A 25744-nucleotide genomic window follows, 5' to 3' on the forward strand; every position below is an offset into this window, starting at 1 on the left:
CAATCAAAACTCTACAGGTAATATTAAATTATTTTATGTACATATATCATCAATTTGGCCAATCTTTTCTCTTGGCACCTTTCTAAAATACAGGATGAGTAAAAATTCATGCACTCATCTTTATCTGACGTCAAATCTCACAAGATTTGGATTATGCTTACTGATATACCCGACTTCTACCCAGTCCAAACAGGATAAAGTAAAGTTCAGGAAGCCTGATGTATTTAGGCCACTTCCACTGGCACATTCTATCTAACTCTACGCCCATCACAAAAATTGATTAACTAACAAGGAATGTCTTTCATATTTTGATGTTAACAATTTTACTCTTTAAAATAGCAACAACAACAACAACCAAATAAATGCCACCACCATTGCCAGAAGGTTCTCTTCTATTTTTTAATACTTTTTAAAATGAGAAAAATTTAAGATTTAAAGCAATGCATTTACTTAATCTGAAGGTAAAAACAACTAACTGTCACAATGTTCTAAAATTTGGGTTAGTTTATGATATATAAGAGCGCATTCATACCAAGTTCTTCCAATAATAGTTTATTTATTTATCCTCCACAAAAAATATTGTGCATCCTCACAAAATCATGAGGAAACAGACAGGGGGTATGTTTCCCCAAGACTTCAGCACTTAAAGCAATCAAAAAGTTATTGGAAGTCTAAGGTATGAACGAGGGAATTCTCTATATCAGAGGCAAAAATATAATTTAAGTCTCGGAAAATGTTTGGAATACTATCCGAAACAAACATGCCAGCCTTTAAAACCCTAAATAGTCCACAGACAACACCCAGTACAAGATGAGAGAGGAAAGGTGTCTGTCTTATTGTCGTTAATTCACAATTTGTTGCATCCACAACCTTCTCATACGTTCTATTTTTCTCGAGTGAAGTACTTAAAGCTTCAATTAGAACACAAAGGGTCAAAAAACACCAAGAATTATTCTAACTTGGCATCATATTTTGGTCACTCACAAGAGAAGATGTGCTAGTTTGTATCTCTGTACATTAAGGCTGGCTCTGCACATTCTCATTGTCATTAAACAAACAACCATAGATTTAAGTTTATTTTTCCTACGATGTCTCGGCAGATTGCAGTCATGATAGGAAAACATATTACGATAAGGTTCTTAAAATGTTCACCAGAACATGGGCTGATACTAATGGTGCCACAGCCGCCCTCATCAAGACCAACAAAATACAGATGTATAATGTCACTCTTTTATGTGTCTTGCAAACACTCAGAGTTGACCAGGGAAATGGTTTTGTAACAATGCACATTGCTATCAAGCGCGGATCCAGAGGGGGGCAAAAGGACGATTGCCCCTCCCTTGACCCCTAGATAGCCGCCTGAAAGGTAGGCAAAAAGCAACACTTTGCCCCTGTGCGTAGGCAAAGCGTGCTACTTTGACCCCCCCCCCCTCTCCCTCAGGCCGTTTCTGGATCCGCCACTGATTGCCAGGTATGTGATGGAATGTCCTCTCCAAGGACATCCCCACCCCCCTGCTGGCCGTGCTGGCCGTGCTCGAGGGCGTCTAGATGGTCCACACCTGCACCTTCTCGGCCACCACGCACCAGTTGGTGTGGTCGTAGTAGGACGAGATGATGTGGAGGTTCTCGACGTAGCGCTCGATGAGCTGGTCCAGCTCGCCCTCCCTGAAGACGTGGTAGTAGCGGTGGTAGGTGATGGCGCCGCCGCCGTTGTCGGAGGGCAGCGAGTCCTGCGACGTGGAGCCGGACAGGGAGGTGGTGCAGGACTCGGTCTTGGTGACGCACAGCCCGCCGGCCATGCCTGCGTGCATGCCCTCGCCCTGCTCGGCCTTCTGGCGGACGAGCGGGCCGGGCCGCCCGGGCGTCTCCTCGGAGCTGGAGCGGCCGTCGCAGCGCGCCGTGCGCCGGTCGGCGAAGCGCACGTCGCGGCTGCAGTCCGAGGCCGCGTCGCACACGTCGGACTCCATGGCGCTGCCCAGCGACGCCGAGCTGGCCGTCTTGCCGTGGCTGGCCGAGCTGGTGTAGCTCGTGTAGCTGGTGTAGCTCGTGTAGCTCGTGTCGCGGCGGCTGTCCGTGCCGCTCACGCTGCCCGTGCCCGTCCGCTCCGAGAAGTCGCCGCCGTCGCTGGACTCCACGGAGCAGCCCGGCCGCAGCGGCGTGGCCAGGCCCGGCCTGGCGTCGTCGGCGTCGGCGGCCGGCGCCACCAGGGCGAGGCCCGGCGCCACACCGCGCACCACGGGCTGCGGCGGCAGCGGCGCCGCCACGCTCGCCTCCGCGTCCGAGGCCTCGCTGGCCAGCTCGCTGTGCGGCGCCGAGTCGCCGTCCGTGCTGCGCGTCGAGCGGATGGAGCTGCTCAGGCTCGACACCCCCGTCAGCGCCTCCGACGAGTCCACGCTGCGGAGGCTGGGCAGCGACGCGTTCTTGGTGAGCCGCGACAGCAGCTCGCACGACGAGTCCACGTTCTTGGCCAGGCTCGCCAGCACCTGCGCAGCCCAAGTCAGGTAAGTCACTGCGAGTCTTTAGCGCGGCCCCGCCGAATCGAACGAGGGACCCCATCAATGGATTGCTCTCCGAACGAGGAATCCATTGGTGGGGTCACACGTTCGGTTCGAGTCCTGCTTAGCGACTCTGGAGCTCAAAACGCGTCGAGAGTTTTGGCCGCCTCCGCCGGTCTTCTGGCCCACTGGGCGTCGGCGGGGAGTCGCTGCAACGCACCTTGTCGAAGGGCCCCGGCGCGCTCGGCCGCTCCCGCAGCTCGAGGCTGAGCTTGCTCAGGCCCTGCAGCTCCTCGCCCAGGCGCGCCAGGTCGCGGACGGCGCCGTCCTCGCGGTAGCGCTCGATCTCCTCCAGGAGGCGCTCGCTCAGCTGCTCGGCGAAGCCCGCCAGGTGCTGGCGCACGCCCTCGTCCCAGCAGTCCTCCTCCAGCGGCGACCCCAGCCCCGCGCTGCCGTCCGCGACCTGGCCGTCGCGCGGCGACAGCACCAGCGGCGGCACGCTGCGCCCCAGCTTGGAGGGGCTGTGGTCCGCGCTCTTGGGCGCCACCGGGGACTGCAGCTGGCCGGCCTGCGACGCCTGCGGACAGCCAGTGTTGTCACCTCACGTTGAAAGGGTTGCACAGTGGGCCAGAAGACCGGTGGAGGCGGCCAAAATCCCGGACGGGTTTTGAGCTCCAGAGTCGCTAAATGGGACTCGAACCGAACGTGTGACCACACCAATGGATTGCTCTCCGAACGAGGAATCCATTGGTGGGGTCACACGCTCGCTTCGAGTCCTGTTGAGCTACTCTAGCTCAAAACGCGTCTAGAGTTTTGGCCATCTGCGCCAGTCTTCCGGCCCACTGTGGGACGTCGCCGTGTCGCCGTCGCGGTGCTCACATGCAGGCCGAAGGGGTCCGGCGTCTCCGGGATGGCGGTGAGGGTGAGCGCCGAGCCGTCCGCGCTGCCCGTCGCCTCGGGCTCGTGGATCTTGGTGCTGAGGAGGCCGAAGTCCTTGGGGATGGCGCCCAGGCTGGTGTAGTCCGCGCGACCCATGGCCTCGGGCTCGTTGGTCTTGGTGCTGAGGAGGCCGAAGTCCTTGGGGATGGCACCCAGGCTGGTGTAGTCGGCGCGGTCCATGGCCTCGTACAGGCGGCCGGCGGAGTCGGCGCGGCGCCCGGCGCGAACGCTGTCCGCCTGCAAGCACCATGTTGTCGAACCCTGGCCGAACGGTTTCATCTGGACGATGCACAGCGGGCCAGAAGACCGGTGGAGGCGGACAGAACTCTAGACGCATTTTGAGCTACAGAGTCGCTAAACAGGCCTCGAACCGAACGTATGACCCCACCAATGGATTCCTCGTTCAAAGAGCAATCGATTGGTGGGGTCACACGTTCGGTTCGAGTCCCATTTAGCGACTCTGGAGCTCAAAACGCGTCTAGAGTTTTGTCCGCCTCCGCCGGTCTTCTGGCCCACTGTGCGACGACTTGCCTTGGAAGGGCTGCTGGTCTGGGGGAACCGGAAGACGGTGCCCTCCGTGCGGCTGGCCAGGCTGGCCGCCCCCAGGCTGCCCGGCAGCGAGAACCTGCTGACGGACTCCTTGATGCGCGACTTGCTCCTCATGTTGGAGGGGTTCGGGGAGTTGTCGGGGCTCAGCTGCAGACTCCAGCTCGACCTGCAGACGACCAGTGGTGCCACCGTTCACTTAAAATACAATAAGCGTCAAGTCCACTGCGTGGGTCCCGGACACCCACCTGGCCACGTCGTCCTCCAGCGCCACCCTGAGGTCGGCGGCGTCCAGCGTGACCTGCTTGCGCCGGGCCCTGGGGCTGGCCTTGATGACGGCCTCCACGGCGTCCTCCAGGCTGCTGGCCACGTCGGCGGCGGCCTCCAGGAGGCTGAGCGAGGCGGGGGTGGAGGTGGAGTGCTGCGGCTGGAGGCGGGCGGCGGCGGGGGACTGGCTGCGCGGGGGCGGCGGGGGCGGGTCCAGCAGGCGCTCGGGGGCGGGGGACGGCGTGCGCGAGACGGACCGCGACACCGACCCGTCCGCGTCGGCGGCGTCCGCAGCCAGCGTCGCGCCGCCCGCCTTGCCGCCGTCCGCCGAGGTCTTGGTGAGCGCCACGCTGATGACGCTGTCCACGCTGTCCGGCGACGACACGCCGCTCGAGTCCGAGTCCACGTCGTCCGTCTCGGGGTTGAACAGCTCCAGGGACATGAGGCGCGGCGCGGCGCGCGTGGGGGCGGGCCGGGGCAGGCTGCCCGACGACCGCCGCACCAGCGGGAACATGCCGCGGCCCGCCCCCGGGCTTCCCGCTGGGGAAAGAAACAGGGCGCATTCACTACACTGTGGAATCGAACGTGTGACCCCACCAATGGATTGCTCTCCGAACGAGGAATCCATTGGTGGGGTCACACGTTCGGTTCGAGTCCCATTTAGCGGCTCTGGAGCTCAAAACGCGTCTAGAGTTTCGGCCGCCTCCACTGCTCTTCTGGCCCACTGTGCGTTAGAGTGCTCTGGCAACCAAACCCAGACAGGCGTCGCTCTGAATGGACTCACCGCTCTTCTGCCGGAGCATCTCCTTGATCTGCTGCAGGCGGCCGTCGTGGTCCTTGGCGAGGTGGCCGGCGCCGAGGCCGGGCAGCGCGGGCAGCACGGGCAGCGGCACCGGGTCCACGCCGCCCGCCACGCTGAGCACCGGCACGGGCATCATGAGCGGGCCGAGGCGCGGCGAGCTGGGCAGCTGCGGCGGCGAGGGCGAGTGCTGCCCGGAGTACAGCAGCACCTTGGGCGAGCTGGGCAGGGAGCCGGGCATGGAGCTGGGCTGCGGCGAGGCCGGCGCCGACGTGCACAGTGTGGGCGACGGCGTCTTGGGGCCCAGCGGGTCGCTCATGAACTGGTCGGCCTTGGGCACGTAGATGACCGACGCGAAGCTGTCCTCCGAGTCGACGCTCGTGTCGCTCTGCAGGCTGGAGTCCTTGGACGAGTCCGAGCCGTCCTCCCTGGAGTGGCGCCGCTCCCCGCCGGAGCCCGAGCCCGACGAGCAGCTCCTGCCGCGCATGTCCCTCATGTCCTCGGCGCCGTTGATGCTGCCGCTGGAGGGCCGCTTCAGGCCGTACATGTCTGGCGGCGGCGTGGACGGCGTCAGCGACCCGCTGGGCGTGGTGCAGCTGGCCTGCCGCGACGGCGAGGGGGACTGAAAACGAGTTACAAGTCCTCATTTTGAGACTGTCGGGTTTCAACGCTGGTTTCTGATAGGCGACACATTATGGGTCTGAAGACCGACGGAGGCGGCCGAAACTCTTGACACGATTTGAGCTCCAGAGTCGCTAAATGGGATTCGAACCGAACGTATGACCCCACCAATGGATTCCTCGTTCGAAGAGCAATCCATTGGTGGGGTCACTCGCTCGTTTCGAGCCCCATTTAGCGACTCCGGGGCTCAAAACGCGTCTGGAATTTTGTCCGCCTCCACCGGTCTTCTGGCCCACTGTGCGGCACTCACGGTGTGGGGCGACGGTTCCCCGGCCTGCTTCCAGCCCTGCAGCATCCGCACGAAGCCGTTCTTCAGCGAGGTCCCGGCCACCTTCTCTATGTTGGTCGTTGAGCTCTTGAGCTTGCTAGTCAGTCCGATCTTGAGCAGCTGGAACCGCTTGGCAGTGGACGCGGAGAAGAGCGTGTCCCGGAGGGAGTCCAGTGTGCCGGGCGGCGGCGCGCCGGGCCTGTACATGAGCTCCTCGTTGAGCGACGCCTGCTTCTGGATGTTCTGTCTCACTCGCTCCTTCTCGCGCAGCCGCTCCGTGGACATGAGCTCCTCGTTCATGGAGCTCTGCTTGAACACGTTGAGGCGCGGCGAGCGGCCGAGCAGGTGGCCGTGGCCGAGGAGGGCGCCGTGGCCGTGGTGGCCGCCCTGCAGGCCGTGCAGGCCGTGAAGGCGCTTGAAGTCCGGCAGCGCGCGCACCAGGTTGCGCATGTCGGTCGGCTGGTCCCCGCCTGCCGCAAGGAGGGATACAAATTTAAACAATCAAACAGTCGAGATGCAAAGTTTAAAAAATGAAACAGTCGAGACACAAAATTTAAAAAATGAAACAGTCAAGATACAAAATTTAAAAAATGAAACAGTCGAGATACAAAAATTAAAAAATGAAACAGTCGAGATACAAAATTTAAAAAATAAAATAGTCAAGATACACATTTTAATTTTTAGCAGATGATACCTTCACACTTGAAACATACTTAAAACTACTATACACAAATGAAGGTGTCAGCGTGCTTTTACTCTCGAGTCCAGAAACCAAGCGCGTATCCTAACAATATAATAGGGGCTGGCGGCCGGGGCGGGCTGGTGTGTCTGGCTGGCTGGCTGGCGGTGAGGCGCAGCCTGCGCGGAATTCGACAATCCCTCCACGGTACAGCGCCAGCGGCACCGGGCGTAAACAATGGCACCCCCTCCTTGCATTGACAATCCCTCCCCGCCTGCCACGGCGCGGAGTATCGCGCAACAATGTCTCCCGATTCGGCCCGGCCTGGGGCACAATTTTAAATACTATCTTTGGAATGATCCCGCATACTACCCCGTATAAGAAAACCAAACGAGTATCATCTGCTTTCATTAACGTTCGTTGAATGAGATTTTTTTTTATTAAAAAAAAACCAGTCGAGATGCAAAATGAAAGTGAGCACTGACCGGCGGCCTCCTCCTGCTCCACCTCGGCCTCCGCCGCCTCTTCGCACATGGACTGCTTCTGCTTGACCAGGCGCGGCTTGCCGACGCTCAGGCTCAGGCTGGACGAGCTGGACTGCACCTGGAAACCAAAAACAAAGTCATTTCCTCGTTTGACTTTTTTGGCACTGCATCTGCCGGAAATTCATACAATATAAAAACACTGGAGTGCCGCACAGTTGGCGGCCAAAACTCTAGACGCGTTTTGAGCTTCAGAGTCGCTAAATGGAACTCGAACCGAAAGTGTGACCCCACCAATGGATTCCTCCTTCGGAGAGCAATCCATTGGTGGGGTCACACGTTCGATTCGAGTCCCATTTAGCGACTCTGGAGCTCAAAACGCGTCTGGAGTTTTGGCCGCCTCCACCGTTCTTCTGGCAAGTCCACTGTGCGTGTAGGGTTGCCTACCTGCTGGCTGCTGGCCAGGCTGCTGGGCACCCCCGGCAGCCCCGCCAGCCCCAGGGCCACGCTGGCGCTGGCCACGCTGGGGGCGCTGGCGTTGGAGGCGCTGGACCGCGACCGCACCAGGGCGCTGGGCTGCGCGTCCCGCGCCCGCCGCGGCTCCGTGCTCAGGATGTCGCTCAGCGACTTGGACTTGAGGTACAGCGGCAGCATGTCGGCGCCGTGGTCCGCGCCGTGGTCGCTCGACGGGCAGGCCAGCGTCTGGCGGCGCCCGGACTGCGACGACGCGCCCTGCCGAGCACCCGCACTCTCATCAGAACAGTTTCAAAACCCCAGTACTTACATTGGACTACGCATTTTTAGAGGTGAAAAATCAATGAGGATGTGGCTTTTGTTTGTTGATGAGTGCTAGCCGCGCGGTTTCAAAACACAGGCCGCGCCGCAACAGCCGAGATTGTAGTTATGAGGCTCGGGAGGCTTGGAAGGCTTTGGGGTCAGCCTGCCTACGGGCCGTACCGCAGCACGGCTAAGTGTTGCGGGCTGGCCCGCCGCACAGGCGCTTGCCGGCCACCGCAGCTCTCCTGGAATCCTGGCATCAACCCCCCCCCCTTCCCCCCACCTGCCACCTAAGTAGGCAAAATTTCTCACTCACCAGTGTCGAAAGGGTTGCCAACCTCAGCATGCCTACAGGGCAACTTCTCGACAGCGAAGCGACGATGTTGTACAGTAGGCAGGCTGAGGATGGCAACCCTTTCGACGAGACTGCGGTGACGTGGGTGGCCCACTTGCAGACTGATATCGAGAGTCGATTTTCTCTCTCTCTCTCTCTCTCTCTCTCTCTCTCTCTCTCTCTCTCTCTCTCTCTCTCTCTCTCTCTCTCTCTCTCTCTCTCTCTCTCTCTCTCTCTCTCACTCACTCCTGGGGCGTGCCGTATAGGTGCGAGAGAGACAGAGCGACTCACCTGCGGCGGCTCCAGGTCCTCCTCCAGGCGGCGCAGCTCGATGGGCAGGTCCTGGATGTCGCTGTCCTCGCAGCCCTCGGGCTCGTGGCGCCGCGGGCCGGGCATGTCCTTGAGGCCCTGGTGCAGGCCCTGGTGCAGGCCCTGGTGCCACGAGTCGAGGAACCAGGGCGCCGAGCGCTTGCCGCCCGCCAGCTTCTGCAGCGCGCGCCGCACGAACGAGTAGCAGGTCTCGTTGGGGGAGGACAGCGACGACGAGGACTGCGACGACGACACCGGCCGGCCCGTGTCGATGGAGCGGCCGTGGCCGCGGTGGCGGCGCCGGCGCTGCGGCCCCTCCCTCCCCGACCGGCACGAGTCCGAGTCCGAGGTCTGCGTGTACGCGTGGTACGGCGGGTGCAGGTCCTCCTCGCTGGTGGTCGTCGTCGAGGTCAGCTCCAGCGACGGCGTGCTCAGCTGCTGCGGCCGGTGCCACGGCACCAGCACGTCCTGCGACTCGAACTGAAAGCGGCGCCGATGTTTACAAACAGAGCGCCCACGTTGCTTTGGACAGTTTGCCGACGGCGCGCAGTGGGCCAGTAGACCGGAGGAGGCGGTCGAAGTCCCGGACGCGTTTTGAGCTCCAGTCGCACGTTCGGTTCGAGTCCCATTTAGCGACTCTGGAGCTCTGCACGCGTCTAGAGTTTTGGCCGCCTCCACCGGTCTTCCGGCCGGCCGTGCAGTGCCGCGTACCTTCCGGTGGCGCTGCTCCATGGCCCAGACGGTGATGATGAGCCTGCCGCCGATGCGCAGCACCCTGGCCAGCTCGCGGATGGCGGACACCCTCCTCTCCGTGGTGGCCAGGTGGTGCACCACGGCCACGGACAGCACCGCGTCGAAGCACTCGTCCCGGAAGGGCAGCGCCAGGTTGTCGCACACCAGCACCTGCCCGACGACAAGCAGACGGCCACGGCGGTCAGCCGGACGGACGGACGGACAGGCGGACAGACCGACGGCGTGACGTCATTTGTGAACGGCGCCGCGGGGCCGCGGGGTATGACGTCATGGAAGACGCGTCACGGCCCGGTCGATAGGGGAGTCGTCCCCCCACCAAGCCGCGGCGGGGCGTGGCGGGGCGGGGCGGGGCGGGGCGGGGCGGGGCGGGCTCTAGGTGTTGTAACGGGCGTATCGATGCTACGTGCCGTATAACCGCCGAACTAAGCCACCCAGTGCAGTACGCGGCAGGGCAGTACGCGTGTGCGATAGTGCGTGTGTATTTTGTCCGCGAGGAATCAACCACATAGTGGGCCAGAAAACCGGTGGGGGCGGCCAAAACTCTAGACGCGTTTTGAGCTCCAGAGTCGCTAAGTGGGACTCAAAGCTGACGCATGACCACACCAAGGGATTGCTCTCCGAATGAGGAGGGATCCATTGGTGGGGTCACACGTTCGGCTCGAGGCCCATTAAACGACTCGGGAGCTCAAAACGCGTCTACAATTTGGACCGCCTCCACCGCTCTTCTGGCCCACTGAGAACCACCCCCACGAAGATTACACGCAAAGCACGACGCATGGAAGCGCAGACACAACATCAAACACTTCTCGGAATGGCAAGCCGCGGCTGCTTCCCTTGCAGACTGATTCCGAGAGTCGCTTTCGTCGCTCTGTCTCTCTCGCACCTATGCGGGACGCCTCATGAGTGCGAGAGAGAGAAGACAGAGCGACGAAAGCGACTCTCGGAATCAGTCTGCTGATCAGACTGCGTCAGACGCACGGGGAGAAGTGCCAGACAAGCTCGGGGTCCTTGGGGTCGTCGGCCCCTCCCCTCGCCCCCCCCCCCCCAATTCCCTCCCCCTCCCCTCGAGCGCTCGCCGCGCATTGTTGTTGATCAGATCGGACCTGTGGCGCGACGACACGACGACAGCATCTCTCTCTCTCTCTCTCTCTCTCTCTCTCTCTCTCTCTCTCTCTCTCTCTCTCTCTCTCTCTCTCTCTCTCTCTCTCTCTCTCTCTCTCTCCCTCTCTCCCTCTCTCTCTCTCTCCAGCCAGACTCCTCTCCCCTAAGCGGCTTCGCGTCGCTGCCAGCAGAGCACAGCAGAGCGATTCGAAACGTCGTCTCTCTCTCGCGCGCCTCCAGGGCGCTAGGCGGCGCCCCACAATGGGCCAGAAGACCGGTGGATGCGGACAAAACTCTAGACGCGTTTTGAGCTCCAGAGTCGCTAAAGGGGCCTCGAACCGAACGTGTGACCCCACTAATGGATTCCTCGTTCGGAGAGCAAACCATTGGTGGGCTCACACGTTCGGTTCGAGTCCCATTTAGCGACTCTGGAGCTCAAAACGCGTCTAGAGTTCTGTCCGCCTCCGCCGGTCTTCTGGCCCACTGTGCGGCCTGCTTTTCCCCTTTGCCGCCTGCTCCGTCTGCTCTGCCCTGGCTCTGCCTGCTGCCGTGGAAGTGGCCGGAAATGGCACTTCTGCAGGCTGCCTCCGGAGGCGTGTCTGTCTCTCTCGCACCCGCGGGGCGGTCCGAAGGGGTGCGAGAGAGACAGAGCGACGAGGTCCTCGGAAGCAGCCTGCCGTTGGCTGCTCGCTCGCTGTGGGGCCTGAGGGGCCGCGCTAATAAGCGTCTGGCGTCTCTCTCTCTCTCTCTCTCTCTCTCTCTCTCTCTCTCTCTCTCTCTCTCTCTCTCTCTCTCTCTCTCTCTCTCTCTCTCTCTCTCTCTCGCACTCACCTCATGTTCCTTCTCTCTGGCCAGCTCCGTGAGCGACAGGCACCGGTCCACCCCGATCTTGAACACGGCCGGGTTGATGCTCAGGTACTTCCCGTTGCCGCAACCTGCGCGGAGAAAAACAGAATGCAACAATTCGGAAATCAAACAAACAAAACGAATCGAAAATGGGCGCTGGCGATACCCCGCGCGCTGCGGTTTCGGCCGTAAGGTGACTCCTGAGAGTCTCTCGCGCGCGGAGTAGCGTCCGGTGTCCCTTGTTAACGCGGCAGAGGTCACGGTGTCACGGTGTAACGACGCAGTGTCAGGTGGCGCACACCGCAAGGACCCTGCTGCTAAGACAGCACCCCGAGTCTGGAGGGGCCTGCTCAGCGTAAGCTTAGTCTACGTGTTGAGGATGAGTGGGTTTCTGGGAAGATCAGGCATGCACGCCACGTGTGCGCATGAAAAAATGGAAAACGATCACAGGTTTTTTTTTCGGTCTGGGCTCTCTTAACGCTGAAGCGTACACTTTGCGGTCCAGCCCGTAGTGGTAATGGTAATGGCTGAGCGCCTGGCGGGTAGGCAGGCCCGCGGCGTACAGCAGTGTAGCGGGCTTGCCTACCCGGCCGTCGTCGGGCGCCTGCCGCCATGCAGCGCTGTGCGGCGGGACGGCCCGACACACACACACGCACGCACACACACATATACATACATACACACACACACACACACACACACACACACACACACACACACACACACACACACACACATACAGACAACACACAACACACACATACACACGACACTCGCAGACAGTGCCCCGCATCCAGGTCGTGCAGGACTCGCCACCTTGGCCAGGCGCGACTCACCGACGTCGCAGACGAGTGCCCCCGGCTCCAGGTCGTGCAGGAACTGCGCCACCTTGGGCCAGGCGCGGCCGCTGGGCGCGGTGTTGCAGTTGCAGCTGCAGTTCCACGAGCTGCTGGCGCCGGAGATCTCCTCGTACACCTCGTGCACGTAGGCCGTCTCCAGGGCCACGGAGCGGGCCTCGCCGCCGCCGCCCCCGCCCGCCATCACTGGAACAGTAGGAGGGAACCATCTTTAAAGACACTGACGACAGCAAACTCGGTCTCTGAAAACGCCGCACAGTGGGCCAGGGGACCGGGGGAGGCGGCCAAAACTCTAGTCGCTTTTCGAACTCCAGAGTAGCTAAATAGGACTCGAACCGAACGTGTGACCCCACCAATGGATTTGCTCTCCGAACGAGGAATCCATTGGTGGGGTCACACGTTTGGTTCGAGTCCCATTCAGCGACTCTGGAGCTCAAAACGCGTCTAGAGTTTTGGCCGCCTCCACCGGTCTTCTGGCGCACTGTGGCACACACGATCTCGGTTTACTGCTGGCTCTCGCGGGTACACTGGAGGCGAGGCCAGAGGTCGTTTGCATCCCCGCGACAAGGCGAGGCCTGGGCAAGGCCCTGCTGGAGGCCATTCTCATCATTTTTAATGGAGCTGCCAATACGGTCGGGGACGAGTCGGGACGAGCGGGCATGGGGTTGGTGACTGCGCGCCCTGGTTGCAGAGCATTGCGGAGTCCCAGCGGCAACAGGTGCCTCGCCCTCCCCCTCCCCCCCCCCTTCCACCACGGCGTGACCTGGGAGGGTCGGGCCGCGGAGGTCAACGCAGTGCAGCGGTTCCCGCAGGGCGCCAACTTCAGCAAAAAAAAATTAAAGATGAAACAAATAAAAGCAAGCGAGCTGGTTGCGTGCACGGAGAAAACACCGGGGCGCTCTGCAGAGCACAACGGAGTGAAGCTCGAAAGGAGGTTCGGACGCCGCGGTGCCGATTTGGGTGAGGCAGGTCGGCGCGCGCTTTAAACTTGTTGAGAGCGAGTGGAGCCTGGCCGAGGCTGGCCGAGCGCCGACGTGTGATCCAGCTTGCCGTAGTCCCCGCGGCCCCGGGGCTGGGAGGAGCTCAGGCGGGACCAGTCGGGACGGGACCCGTCTCGGATCGACCGGCCCGGAGCAGGGCCTGCACCACCCCACGCAGCACGCAGTCCGCGGGGCAAGCAGCGGCCCCGGCCCAACCCGGCCTGCAGACTCATTCCGAGATGCGTTTTCGTCGCTCTGTCTCTCTCGCACCCATACGGGGCAGCTGTGAGTCAACGTGGTCGGCCTCCTCGTCGTCCTCGGGGACGCAGCCATCTCTGTGCAGCGCTGTGCCGCCCGCTCTGCAGTCTGCACTCGACCAACTCGAGCTCGGCAATTGCAATTTTACAGCCCAGTGGCGCAGGAAAATTTGTCTGCACGTTCCTCCCCCCCCCCCCTCTCTATCCCCCTCCCCCTTCCCCTGCCCCCTCGTGCCTTGCTGCTGCTGCTTGTGAGGGAATCGCAGTGTGGACGCGCTTCAAACATTCCAGTCCGTCTCTGTCTCCGCCAACTAGAACTCGAATGCCTTTCCCAGAACGCTAAACACTTGCAGGGACTTGGCGAAGGGAAGAGAGAGAGAGGAGAGAGAGAGAGAGAGAGAGAGAGAGAGAGAGAGGAGAGAGAGAGAGAGAGTCATCAATCACAGCAGGCGGTGCGGGGCGGCCGGCCTTTCAGGGAGAGGAGCAGGCTCACGGGGCCGAGGCGGCGCAGGCGGCCCAGGCGGCCGAGGCAGAGGCAGGCTCAGGGGGTCAACCACCCCAGGCCTCCCCGGCGCCCTCCCCGCCCCGCCTGCCCACCATTCATGGCTTTGGTGACCCACTTTCCGGAGCGATTTCTCCTCCCTCCTCTCCTGCATCGCTCCCTGTCCATTGCTCGAGAGAGGTAGTAACTTGTGGCGCGATCAATATATTAAACGGTCGGTGGTGGGAGAGGCCGGAAGTGATCAGTGGACTGAGAGTCGTTTTCGTCGCTCTGTCTCTCTCGCACGCGTGGGCCGCCCCGTACAGGTGCGAGAGAGAGCGACGAAAACGACTCTCGGAATCAGTCTGCAGTCCGCTCACATGCAGGCCGTTTTCCACTAGCATAGAACGAGTGCGGGAGAATGGGCGCGTCGCTGACTCGAATGAATGAATGAATGAATGAATGAATGAATGAACGAATGAATGAATGAATGAACGAATGAATGAATGAATGAATGAATGAATGAATGAATGAATGAATGAATGAATGAATGAATGAATGAATGAATGAATGAATGAATGAATGAATGAATGAATGAATGAATGAATGAATGAATGAATGAATGAATGAATGAATGAATGAATGAATGAATGAATGAATGAATGAATGAATGAATGAAACCATCTTATTATTATTCAATCAACCACCCCATACTCTTACGTGATATTTGTTGAGATAGGTTGGGCTACTTTGTCATCATCGCTCTTTCGGGAGCGGCGCGCCCCATTCTAAACCAACTTTGTTTTTCATTATTTCGCGCGCAGAAGGGGACAACTTGATCATTTTAACGCTTAAAAACGTTGCGAGCGAGAGGAGGAGGGAGAGCAGGTTGGCGGCGGGGCAACTTTGTGCGTTGAAGGGTGAGTCGGGTGGCGCGGGGTGTGACCACAGGGCGACGCAGGTGGGGCGGGGCGGGGCGGGGCGGGGCGGGGCGGGCGGGGCGGGACGGGGCGGGGCGGGGCGGGTCTTCCGTTGCGTCACTTCTAATTGGAGGCGGCCAGGACGTCCAGGACGACGCCACGCCGCTATCTGCCGAGGCTGTCGGGTGACTAATAGCTTCCCTGCCTTCCTTCCTACCTTCCTCGACTTGTCCTCCCGCACAGTGTGCCAGAGGACCGGTGGAGGCGGCCGAAACTCCGGACGCGTTTTGAGCTCCAGAGTCGCTAAATGGGACTCGAACCGAACGTGCGACCCCACGAATGGGTTGCTCTCCGAACCAGGAGTCCATTGGTGGGGTCACACGTTCGGTTCGAGTCCTGTTTTGCGACTCTAGAGTCCAAAACGCGTCTAAAATTTCGGCCGCCTCCACCGGTCTTCTGGCCCACTGTGCTCCGTTTCGTCCCGTCATGCCGACGGTGGCCAAACTTTTTTCATACAGAACAGCAAGCAGACTAAGAGTCGTTTCCGTCGCTCCTTCTCACTCGCACCTCCGCGGCAAGCCCTACGTGTGCGAGAGAGACAGCCGTGATGTGAGAGCGGCGGTGGCGCATGTCGTGATGACGGCCACCGTGATGAAATATACACTCTAAACGTCCCCAAGGCACGCCGCCCCGCCCCGCCACGCCCCGCACGGCATGGTGCAGTAGTTTCGTTTAAAATTGCCCAACCATTACTACCGCGCAGTGGGCCAGAAGACCAGGTCGGGCAGTCCCAAGCCTGGCCACGTGACCAGCTCTGAGTTCGCTCGCACAACATGACTCCGGGCGGATCCGTTGACGCGTCTCGGTTGGCATACTCGTGTTTCTAATCGAGAAATACTGATGGAAATGTTACATAAATATCCGCGCTCTTTGACGCACGCCTCTGGAACGTAACCAATTCGGCACCGAGGACCTCCCACCAGTGGACCAGAAGACCGGTGGAGGCGGTCGAAATCCCGGACGGATTTTAAACTCCAGAGTCACTAAATGGGACTCGAACCGAACGTGTGACCCACCAATGGATCCCTCGTTCGGAGAGCAATCCGTTGGTGGGGTCACGCGTTCGGTTCGGGTCCCATTTAGCGACTCTGGAGCTCAAAACGCGTCCGGGATTTTAACCGCCTCCACCGGTCTTCTGGCCCACTGTGTTCCCCCGAGGTCGGCCGCTGAGCCTGCTATGCCTGCTGCCGGCACCGCGTCACAGTGCAGGTGCATGTTCGATATGCCGATACGGCGCGGGGATGGGGAGGGGAGGGGGGGTAAATGTCGCCCTATCGGCCGAGAGGGGGGACTTAATGCCCTTCTTGGCCAAGACCGTGGCCAGGGAAGAAAGTGCTGCAGTCCGTTCGCCCCCCGCACCCACGGACAGGCAGACAGACTTGGAAGGACAGCTGGGGCAGAGAGGCAGAGAGGGAGAGAGAGGCATGCTGCTACCGTAGCAGTGCTACGCTGGTATGCTGCCGCATAGGTAGGCGAAAATTCCCACGACGCGCCCGTGTCGAAAGGGTTGCCAACCTCAGCACACCTACTGGGCAATATGCGGGTGCGTTTTAAGGACCTCGCGACAGGGAGGGCGATTGTGTGTATTTTGCCCACCTACAGGCCTCGAACCGAACGTGTGACCCCACCAATAGACTGCTCTCCGAACGAAGAATCCATTGGTTTGGTCACACGTTCGGTTCGAGGCCTGTTTAGCGACTCTGGAGCTCAAAACGCGTCTAGAGTTTTGACCGCACCGGTCTTCTAGCCCACTGTGCGCTCCCCTTAAACCGCGCCTGGCAATAAGTGGTATGTGCTCTCGGGAAGTTGCCTAGCAGGCTGGCTGCATTGCGGGGCTTTTTGCCTACTGGTGGCAACACTGGCTGGCTGGAGCGGGCCAGGCGGCTGGAGCAGCACGGTCTGCCGTCACTGCCGTGTTCGGTGACCTACTTCGCGCCGCCCCTCCATGCCACGGCCAGGCCAGGCCCCGCTGGGGGCTGGGGGCGTTGGGGGCGGTGAGGCCGGCCGGGCTGGGGGCGGCACGGCGGCGGTGGCGGTGGCGGTGGCCCGCCCCGAGATGCCCGGGCTAAAAGCTCGCCCCGCTTGGCTCCGGGCTTGGCTCCGCTCCGGCTCGGACTAGCTGGGACGGGCCGGGACGGGACAGGGGGCGGCATGCCCCAGCAGGCACGGCCAGGCACGCCGACCGATTTGTCATTTCCTGACCCCTGACGCCTTGGCCCGGTCGAGCCAGGCCAGGGCTGCAATTTGGCGGTCAATCTCGCCCCCGGACCGCGCCGTCGTCGCTGTCTCTCTCGCACCCACGCGGATCCCTCTGGTACACTCCACGGCTGTCATATGATTGCCCTCCACTTCGCTTCACTCCCTTAGCCCCGCTCGTCCAATCCAGAGCGCTCTTCAATTCCGTGTCACGTCAATCGCACTGCAATGTCCAACACCGGGGTGGGGGTGGCACTGCACAGTGGGCAGGAAGACCGGTGGAGGCGGCCGAAACTCCAGACGCGTTTTGAGCTCCAGAGTCGCTAAATGGGACTCGAACCGAACGTGTGACCCCACCAATGGATTCCTCGTTCGGAGAGAAATCCATTGGTGGGGTCACACGTTCAGTTCGAGGCCCGGTTCGAGCTCAAAACTCGTCTGGAGTTTCGGCCGCCTCCACCGGTCTTCTGGCCCACTGTGCACTGGCGCTCTCTGTCGCACTCCTCCGGGATGCGTCATGAGTGCGAGCGAGACAGAGCGCCCCGCCTGGCGGTGCAAGGCGCAGGGGCGGGAAAGACAGTGCAGTGGCCGGGGCGGCCTCGGCCGGGGGCGTCGGGGCATGGTCGGGGTGCTGACCTAGGCCACCCGCGTCGCCACGGCAGGGTCGCTGCCAGGCAGCCAGGCCGCGCCAGGTGCGCTGTCACTAGTCGCGTCACTACGTCTCGGCGTCACTAAGTCACTACCCCCCGCGGCAGGTGCGCTGTCACTAGTCGCGTCACTACGTCTCGGCGTCACCAAGTCACTACCCCCGCGCCAGGTGCGCTGTCACTAGTCGCGTCACTACGTCTCGGCGTCACTAAGTCACTACCCCCGCACCAGGTGCGCTGTCACTAGTCGCGTCACTACGTCTCGACGTCACTAAGTCACTACCCCCCGCGGCAGCCCAGGAACTCGCGGCGTTAACGGGACGGGGGCGCCCCGCCCCACGCGGGGTATCGTCAGTCCTGATGACACACCAACGCCGTCTCTCTCGCTCCCTTGCGGACCGTCCCATGAGTGGGAGAGAGACAGAGCGACGAGAGCGGCGCTCGGAATCAGCCTGCTGGCCCGGCCGCAGAGTTCGGAGCCCTCCCTGTCTTCTGCACGAAATACATTATTTAGTCAACGCTAGATTAGCCGCAGATTTCACTCTGCCAGCAACCCGCCTCGCCCTACCCCACCCCGCCCCGCCCCACCCCGCCCCGCCCCGCCCCACCCCGCCAGCTCGTCCCCCAGCTCGTCTGTCTTGTCAGCAGGGACCGCGGTCGCAGTACACATTACTCTACTTAGTGGGTTTGTGCGTGGAGAACATTGCGGAGGCCTTTAGGGGGGGGGGGGCACTGCAAAACAGCGAGGGCCTCGCCCAGCCTCGCCGGCCACTCACCCTTTTCTCCAGGCGCGGATCCAAGGGTGCAGTGCACAGTGGGCCAGAAGACCGGTGGCGGCGGCCGAAACTCTAGACGCGTTTTGAGCTCCAGAGTCGCTTAACAGGACCCGAACCGAACGCGTGATCCCACCCATGGATTCCTCGTTCGGAGAGCAATCCGTAGGTGGTGGGGTCACACGTTCGCTTCGAGTCGTGTCTAGTGACTCCGGGGCTCAAATCGCGTCTAGAATTTCGGCCGCCTCCACCGGTCTTCTGGCCCAACCTTGCACGTGCGAGCGCGACCTCGCGACTCCAAACGATGTGTTTTCAAAACGTTCCCCGACAACCCTCTTTTTTCCCCTCGCTGTCTAGCTCGCTATACAACCCGCCGCGCGAGGGGGTGCGTTCGAAGTCTGAGGACGCGGCACGGCAGAGACTCAAAGGTCGGCAGGGCGCTGTCGAGTGTTTCCGAACGCGCCCCCGCTGTGTCGTCCTGGTAGTCCTCCGGGTGGCTCGCTGCGTGGCTCGCTGCGGGCCTCGCTGTTCCCCAGTGTTCCGGAGCGCTGGCGCCATGCTCCGGTCTCGCCCGGAGGCGAAGCGCGAAGCGGTACCGCTTCGGAAAAGAAAAACGTCTCGTACATAAAAGGCGCACGAAAAAAAATAGAAAAAAAGAAAAAAAGAACTGCGGAAGGGTTCCCGCGACGCATTTGTCGCTACGGTTTCTATCTGAGGGCTGATTGCGTCTCTCTCGCACTTGCGCACACTCACGGGGGAAAAAGAGAGGGAGAGCGAGAGAGAAAGAGAGAGAGAGGGGGAGAGAGAGAGAGAGAGAGAGAGAGAGAGAGAGAGAGAGAGAGAGAGAGAGAGAGAGAGAGAGAGAGAGAGGCCCCTGTTCGAAATCAGCCTGCTGTTGTGGGCCGCATGAAAGTTCCCCGGCGGCTGCAACAACATTGAAGCGAAGTCCACCGCTTTTTTCGCCATTACCTTGATTCCACGTGGCTAGGGTTACGCTGGAAAGAGGGAGAGAGAGAGAGAAAGGAGGAGAGAGAGAGAGAGAGAGAGAGAGAGAGAGAGAGAGGGAGAGAGAGAGAGAGAGAGCGACAAGGGGCACCTGGATGAAGCCCCGGGGGCGAAAGACCGCCGGGATAATACGACGAGTAATTGTTCGCAGCCCTCTACAGTGTATACACTGCACGCTACGCGCTTCTTTTCGCTCGCGAGTACACTGCAAAACGCCCCAAACTGATTAAAACGGTATCGGTATCCATTGGTGGGGTCACACGTTCGGTTCGAGTCCCATTCAGCGACTCTGGAGCTCAAAACGCGTCTAGAGTTTTGTCCGCCTCCGCCGGTCTTCTGGCCCACTGTGCGGCAGCCGAAACGCAGGAATCAAATAAAAGTTGACGCTGCGAGACGTACGATTGCCCGTTTAGCATTTGGCCGGGCGAGGGGAAGCGGCGCGAAACTGATGGAGCGCGTCGTGTTTGCCGAGCAGACGAGATATGAACGCGGCACGGATGGGGCCGAATTGGGCATGCATGTTTGATACTTTGTCACCCCCGGGGCCTCGGGCGGTGGCAGAGTTTGGGGCCAGGGGAGGGGGAGGGGTAGAGCTCTGTTCCCCCAGGCAGACCACCAGACGGCTAGGCGAATGCTCTATGCAAGGTCAGAGCGCGCTGCCCTTTCAAGGGGAGGTCCAAGCCCAGCCAGCCCTCCCGAAACGAGAAAGCAGGGCGGAGCACTTTTGTTGTGGGGTTTAAATATTTGCATTTGGCGCTGCTGGGGTTTGTTTCTGCTTTCCCCCCTGGACCTCTTAATTTTTCATGAAGGTTTTGTAGCGGCGCGCGGAAACTTCCGGGAGTCGAATACCGTGTACAAAGTAATGAGAGGTTGTTTTTTGTTTTTTTTATATAGCTGGGGGTCGTTTTCTGAGACCACTCGTACGGCAACGGAACTACAGCTCATTACAGCTAATTGGACCCGAATCGATTCGTAAAGAACGGGTTGATGCACACTGGTACACAGTGAAAATTCCCGCCATGCCTGGCCCACTGTGCGGTGCGGCAGGCAGGCAGGCAGGCAGGCAGGCAGGCAGGCAGGCAGGCAGGCAGGCAGGCCGGCTAGGCTGGCAACAAAAGCAGGAGGAAGTTGAAAAATTCAAACCTCAAGGACGGCGGGAGGGGCGGGGGAAGGGGGTGCGAAATCGACATGGCAAGGCCGGCACACCGACACACCAACACACTGGCGCACCGACTCACCGACACACTGGCAAACGATCTCTTATTCAAGGCTCGGTTTCACGACCGCGGCGACACTGCCAGGCCACTGTCGGTATACAGTGTGGTGGCGGTGGATTCCGCCCGGCCGTTTCGTCGCTCTGTCTCTGTCGCACTCGTGGCCCAGCCGAAAATCCCGGTTACGGTTCCGGAGAAAATCTCCGCTTACGATCGTAAATCGCCCCAAATTTTCCGGTTGCGATCGGAAACCGGACCTAATTTACGGTTACGGTCGGTCACGTCCCGGTTACGATCGGACTTGTTCCGGTTACGATCGGACTCGTTCCGGTTACGACCGGACCCATTCCGGTTACGATCGGACCAGATCCGGGTCCGAGGCCGGACTCGAAGAAGCATGTCCCATGCGTTTAAGTCTCCAGCGAATTTTCAGAAACACTCCATAACTTGTGAACGGTAACTTATAATAAATTTCTGAAGTCAAAATTGGGCGTAGCTCGCAAAGTTTACCCTGTGGTCATGCATATATAACGCGGACCCCTGCTTGATGGAGCACCACAGAAGACAAACTTGATGTCTTGTGACACTTTGTACTCCGACCGGAATGGTCAGTTACGGTCGTAAACCCTTCCTGGTTACGATCGTAGTCGTAACCGGAAATGTCCGAAATTACGGTCGTAATCGTATTCCGGCCGGAATCGTATCCCGGTCGGAATCCTGTCCCGGTCGTAACCGTACTCGGAACCGTAACCGGGATTTTCGGCTGGGGGGGCGTGCCGTCCCGTGCGGCGGACGGGTCCGAGGGAGACAGAGCTTCGGGGTCGCGATGAGAGCGCGCCGTGTAAACACTGCGCCGCACTGCGCCGCGTGGAGTGGCAGCAATTTCCCGCCGAAACGCGGGACTGTCTGCTCTCTCCGCTCTCCGCACACAGTGGGCCAGAAGACCGGTGGAGGCGGACAGAACTCTGGACGCGTTTTGAGCTCCAGAGTCGCTAAATGGGACTCGAACCCAAACGTGTGACCCCACCAATGGATTCCTCGTTCGGAGAGCAATCCATTGGTGGGGTCACACGTTCGGTTCGAGGCCGCCGTAGGCAATGGCGCGCCAGGCGCCGCGCCGGTGCGCTCGTGTTGCCTACCCCCGGGGCGGCCCGCTGCCCCGCTGCCAGTCCCCGGGCGGGGCGGTCCGCAGTAGTTGGCACACAAGAGAGGCACACCACAAAAAAACAGCCAACTCGCAACGGTTTACAACGGCAGGAACTATTTTGGAGTGGAGTGACGCTTTATTCGAGAGTGAGAGAGACAGACGTCCTTGTTTGTCCGTTTGCTCGCGTTCCACTGCGATTTCCCCCGGGGCGCCTACAGCCCCGGTCCCCCCGCGCCCCGCGCACTGCAGACCGATTCCGAATAAGAGGCTCTGTCTCTGTCGCACTCACGGGGCGACCCGCTGGGGTGCGAGAGAGACAGGTTGACGTTTGCCCCGCCCCCCGCACCACTTTTTCTCAATAGCGCCAATCAGAGAGCCGTATTTCAATTTCCCGCCAAAACAGCATGGCTTCCCGTTTCGATTGGACGGTGCTTTGTTCGGGCTGGCGGCAGGGCCATGGGGTGCTGCTCTGCTGGCTCTGCTGCTGGCAGCTAGTGTGTACTTCGCCGAGCATACGTTTGGAACACAGGGGCGTGCACAGCTCGCCTCCTCGGGAGGGGCGGTGGAACCTTTTTTTGAGGAACTTTGCCTAACTTCCAGGAGTTAGACGCCAAAACCTGCCTCAAAAGTATACCTTTTGGGGTCCTTCGGGGGGGGCGATCGCCCCCTCCGCCCCCCCCTTGTGCACGCCCGTGTTGGAACACACACTCGTAAATGTGTGGGCACAGAGTAGACACTAAGGTGTCCAGTGCACAGTGGCGGATCCAGTGGCGGCCTGGCACTTTTTGCCTACCTTCCACTCGTAAATGTGTGGGCACAGAGTAGACACTAAGGTGTCCAGTGCACAGTGGCGGATCCAGTGGCGGCCTGGCACTTTTTGCCTACCTTCCACTCGTAAATGTGTGGGCACAGAGTAGACACTAAGGTGTCCAGTGCACAGTGGCGGATCCAGTGGCGGCCTGGCACTTTTTGCCTACCTTCCACTCGTAAATGTGTGGGCACAGAGTAGACACTAAGGTGTCCAGTGCACAGTGGCGGATCCAGTGGCGGCCTGGCACTTTTTGCCTACCTTCCACTCGTAAATGTGTGGGCACAGAGTAGACACTAAGGTGTCCAGTGCACAGTGGCGGATCCAGTGGCGGCCTGGCACTTTTTGCCTACCTTCCACTCGTAAATGTGTGGGCACAGAGTAGACACTAAGGTGTCCAGTGCACAGTGGCGGATCCAGTGGCGGCCTAGCACTTTTTGCCTACCTTTCAGGCGGCTATGGGGGGGGGGCAAAATCCCCCCCCCTTTCCGTATCCGCGCCTGCCAGTGCAACCTCAAAGAGCGCCAAACCCCGCCACCTCTGACTCGGCCAAACAGAGGAGGCGAGTCGGATACAGAAAGACAAGAAAACTCCTCTATTTTCGCAGCGTTTGAACCCGCGCGCCAGCAGCCGGCTTCTTTTTCGTTCTTTCTTCATTCCAGAGAGAGAGAGAGAGAGAGAGAGAGAGAGAGAGAGAGAGAGAGAGAGAGAGAGAGAGAGAGAGAGAGAGAGAGAGAGAGAGCAACCACCCTCTGCGCCGGAAACTGAAAGAAGGCATGCACCGGAATGGATTGGGGTGGATTCAAAGAGACGGGCCGAGTCAAAGGAACAGCGACGACAACAGCAACAACAACAGGCGAGGACAAAGGCGGCTAACAATGTCTCTGACTCCGGCGGCCCGAGGTTCCTCCAGGTTCCTCCAGGTTCCTCCAGGTTCCTCCAGTGCAGCATCCTGCAGTTCACCGCCAAAGGCCAGCCCAGGCCAGCCACCCTGTCAGCAAGCAGCAAATTGTTTAAGTTTCTGTTTTTTCGTTTGTTTGTGTTTTTGGTAGACCAAAAGCGTAGTCAAAAAATCAAACAGCGGACTTGATCCCAGCCACCGCACGTGCAGAAAAGCGTGAAAGTGCGCTGCGAGCCCTAGTACCACATTTGTTATCGTTTCGACAAACTTTGCTGCAATACCGCTCCCAAACTAAGGCGGCTAAGACCACCACACAGCAGACTGATTCCGAGAGTCATCGCTCTGTCTCTCTCGCACTCGTGTGGCGTCCCGTGTAGGTGCGAGAGAGACAGAGTCTGCTGCTGTCCGGCCGTCCGGCCAGCCCCGCCAGAGCCAGAATCGACAGGCCAGGCTGGGCGGGCTGGGCTGGGCGGCCCGGATCTATTATGAGAACGGAGCCTGGCCTGGTGGCCTGGCGGGCTGGCGGGCTGGAGTCCGGGGGGTGTTCACCTGCAGCACCCCGCCAGCCCCCCCCCCCCCTTGCGACCCCTATCCGAAAGTAGGTCGCAGCTGCGGGACTGGGATGGACTGGGAGCGGGCAGGCGGGGGCGGCGGGGGCGGCGGGGTGGGGGCGGGACGCGGGGGGCGGCACTGGGGGATGAACGTCCCTAACCTCAACAGCACTTGCTCTCTCTTCCCTGCAGACTGAGAGTCTCTCTCGCACTCATACGGGACGCCCCACGAGTGCGAGAGAGACAGAGCGACGACTCTCGGAAGCAGTCTGCAGGGAATGCACAGCGATTGGTCCCGGAGTGCCGACTGGCGAGCGTCGTTCGGAAAGACTGGTGTGTTTTCTCGCGGGCAAGGAGTGTTGTCAGCGTGATCGCGCTGTCAACAAGAACGCAATCTGCCTCTAGTCGCTTTTAGACACAACAAAGCCACCCGCGTCAACGCTGAGTCACCACACTGTGTGAGGTTCATTTCAATTAGCGCTCCGCCCGCCCCGAGAGATCCTCTTTCCCTGCTGGCGGTGCTGGCGGTCTGGCGGTGCTGGGTTTCAAAGGCCACGTCCCTCCGGGTTCCCCTGGGTTCCTCCAGGAGGCCCCCTCCCGGCCCGGCTGCCCGCGAGGGTCGCCACACTAGAGGGACACTCTGACCCAAATACCCATTCACCCGACGAACGCAACGGTAAACACAACACCGTGGCGCCGGGGCGGTCGGGGCGCCACCCTCGCGGCGCTACACTGGCGGAGCAACGCGGGCACTGGCGGCACACGCGAGACACGTACGGGTCAGGGAGTTTCACGTGGCGGACACACTGCAGGCCGTGGTGCAGGCCGACGTGCAGGCCGGACGCATGGCGGCGCCGGGGCCCTCTGTCGCCGCGCGGCGCGGGCGGCTCTGGGTTGGCAGCACTGGTCGCGGGGCACGGCGACGCGGCGCGACGCGGCGCGACCTCCCCCTGTGACGCGCGCCGGCGTACTGACCGCGCCAGTGCCGCGCCGCGGGCCGCCCCTGCCGCCCTGCCGCCCCTGCCGTAGCGTCGCGTCGCTACCGGCAACGCCACGGCAACGCCACGGCAACGCGGCAACGACCACCGGCTTATCCGTAGTTCCGCCGCCCCCCGCCGGGGGCAGCACCGCGCCGCGCAGCACGCGCAGCACCGAGAGTCGCTCTCGTCGCGCTCTCTCTCTCTCTCTCTCTCTCTCTCTCTCTCTCCTCTCTCTCTCTCTCTCTCCTCTCTCTCTCTCTCCTCTCTCTCTCCTCTCTCCTCTCTCTCTCTCTCTCTCTCTCTCTCTCTCTCTCTCTCTGTCTCTCTCGCACCTGTACGGGCAGCCCCGTGAGTGCGAGAGAGACAGAGCGACGAAAACAACCCTCCGGATCAGTGTGCTGGCGTCGCTCCAATCGGGGGGTAGAACCGCCCGGCCTAGAGGCATACGAGACATTCGGTTCGAAATGGGTTGCTTAGGACCTCGACGGAAATGTGCTGGGAGCTCTGTCTCGCTCGCACTCGTGGAGCGTCCCGTGTAGGTGCGAGAGAGACAGCGACTCTCGGAACCAGTGTACTGTTTAGAGGAGCGAGGCAGACGATCATTTGTGGTCCAGCCGTTAATCGCAATCGCAATCGCCTGCCGCGCGGGCCAGCCCGCCGAACTCATGTGTTGTGCGGTACTGCCTACCCC

General features: G+C 60.5%; 1 protein-coding gene across 1 annotated transcript; it reads right to left on the minus strand.

Annotated features, from left to right (window-relative positions):
* Nucleotides 1–1432: 1432 nt before the first annotated feature.
* LOC117644659 lies at nt 1433–24924 on the minus strand. Its single transcript, XM_034384270.1, has 18 exons — nt 24851–24924; nt 12113–12319; nt 11262–11365; nt 9288–9479; nt 8559–9056; nt 7721–7888; nt 7604–7621; nt 7160–7277; nt 5978–6465; nt 5258–5668; nt 4561–4818; nt 4229–4365; nt 3966–4149; nt 3375–3671; nt 2983–3072; nt 2716–2889; nt 2271–2483; nt 1433–2156 (listed from the first exon to the last, which is right to left on the minus strand). The coding sequence occupies exons 2-18, from the start codon at nt 12315–12317 to the stop codon at nt 1545–1547; spliced, it is 4167 nt and encodes a 1388-aa protein (XP_034240161.1). The 5' UTR covers nt 12318–12319; nt 24851–24924; the 3' UTR covers nt 1433–1544.
* Nucleotides 24925–25744: the final 820 nt, after the last annotated feature.

The sequence above is a fragment of the Thrips palmi genome, unplaced genomic scaffold (genome assembly GCF_012932325.1).
Source record: "Thrips palmi isolate BJ-2018 unplaced genomic scaffold, TpBJ-2018v1 HiC_scaffold_18, whole genome shotgun sequence".
Taxonomy (NCBI): Eukaryota; Metazoa; Arthropoda; class Insecta; order Thysanoptera; family Thripidae; genus Thrips; species Thrips palmi.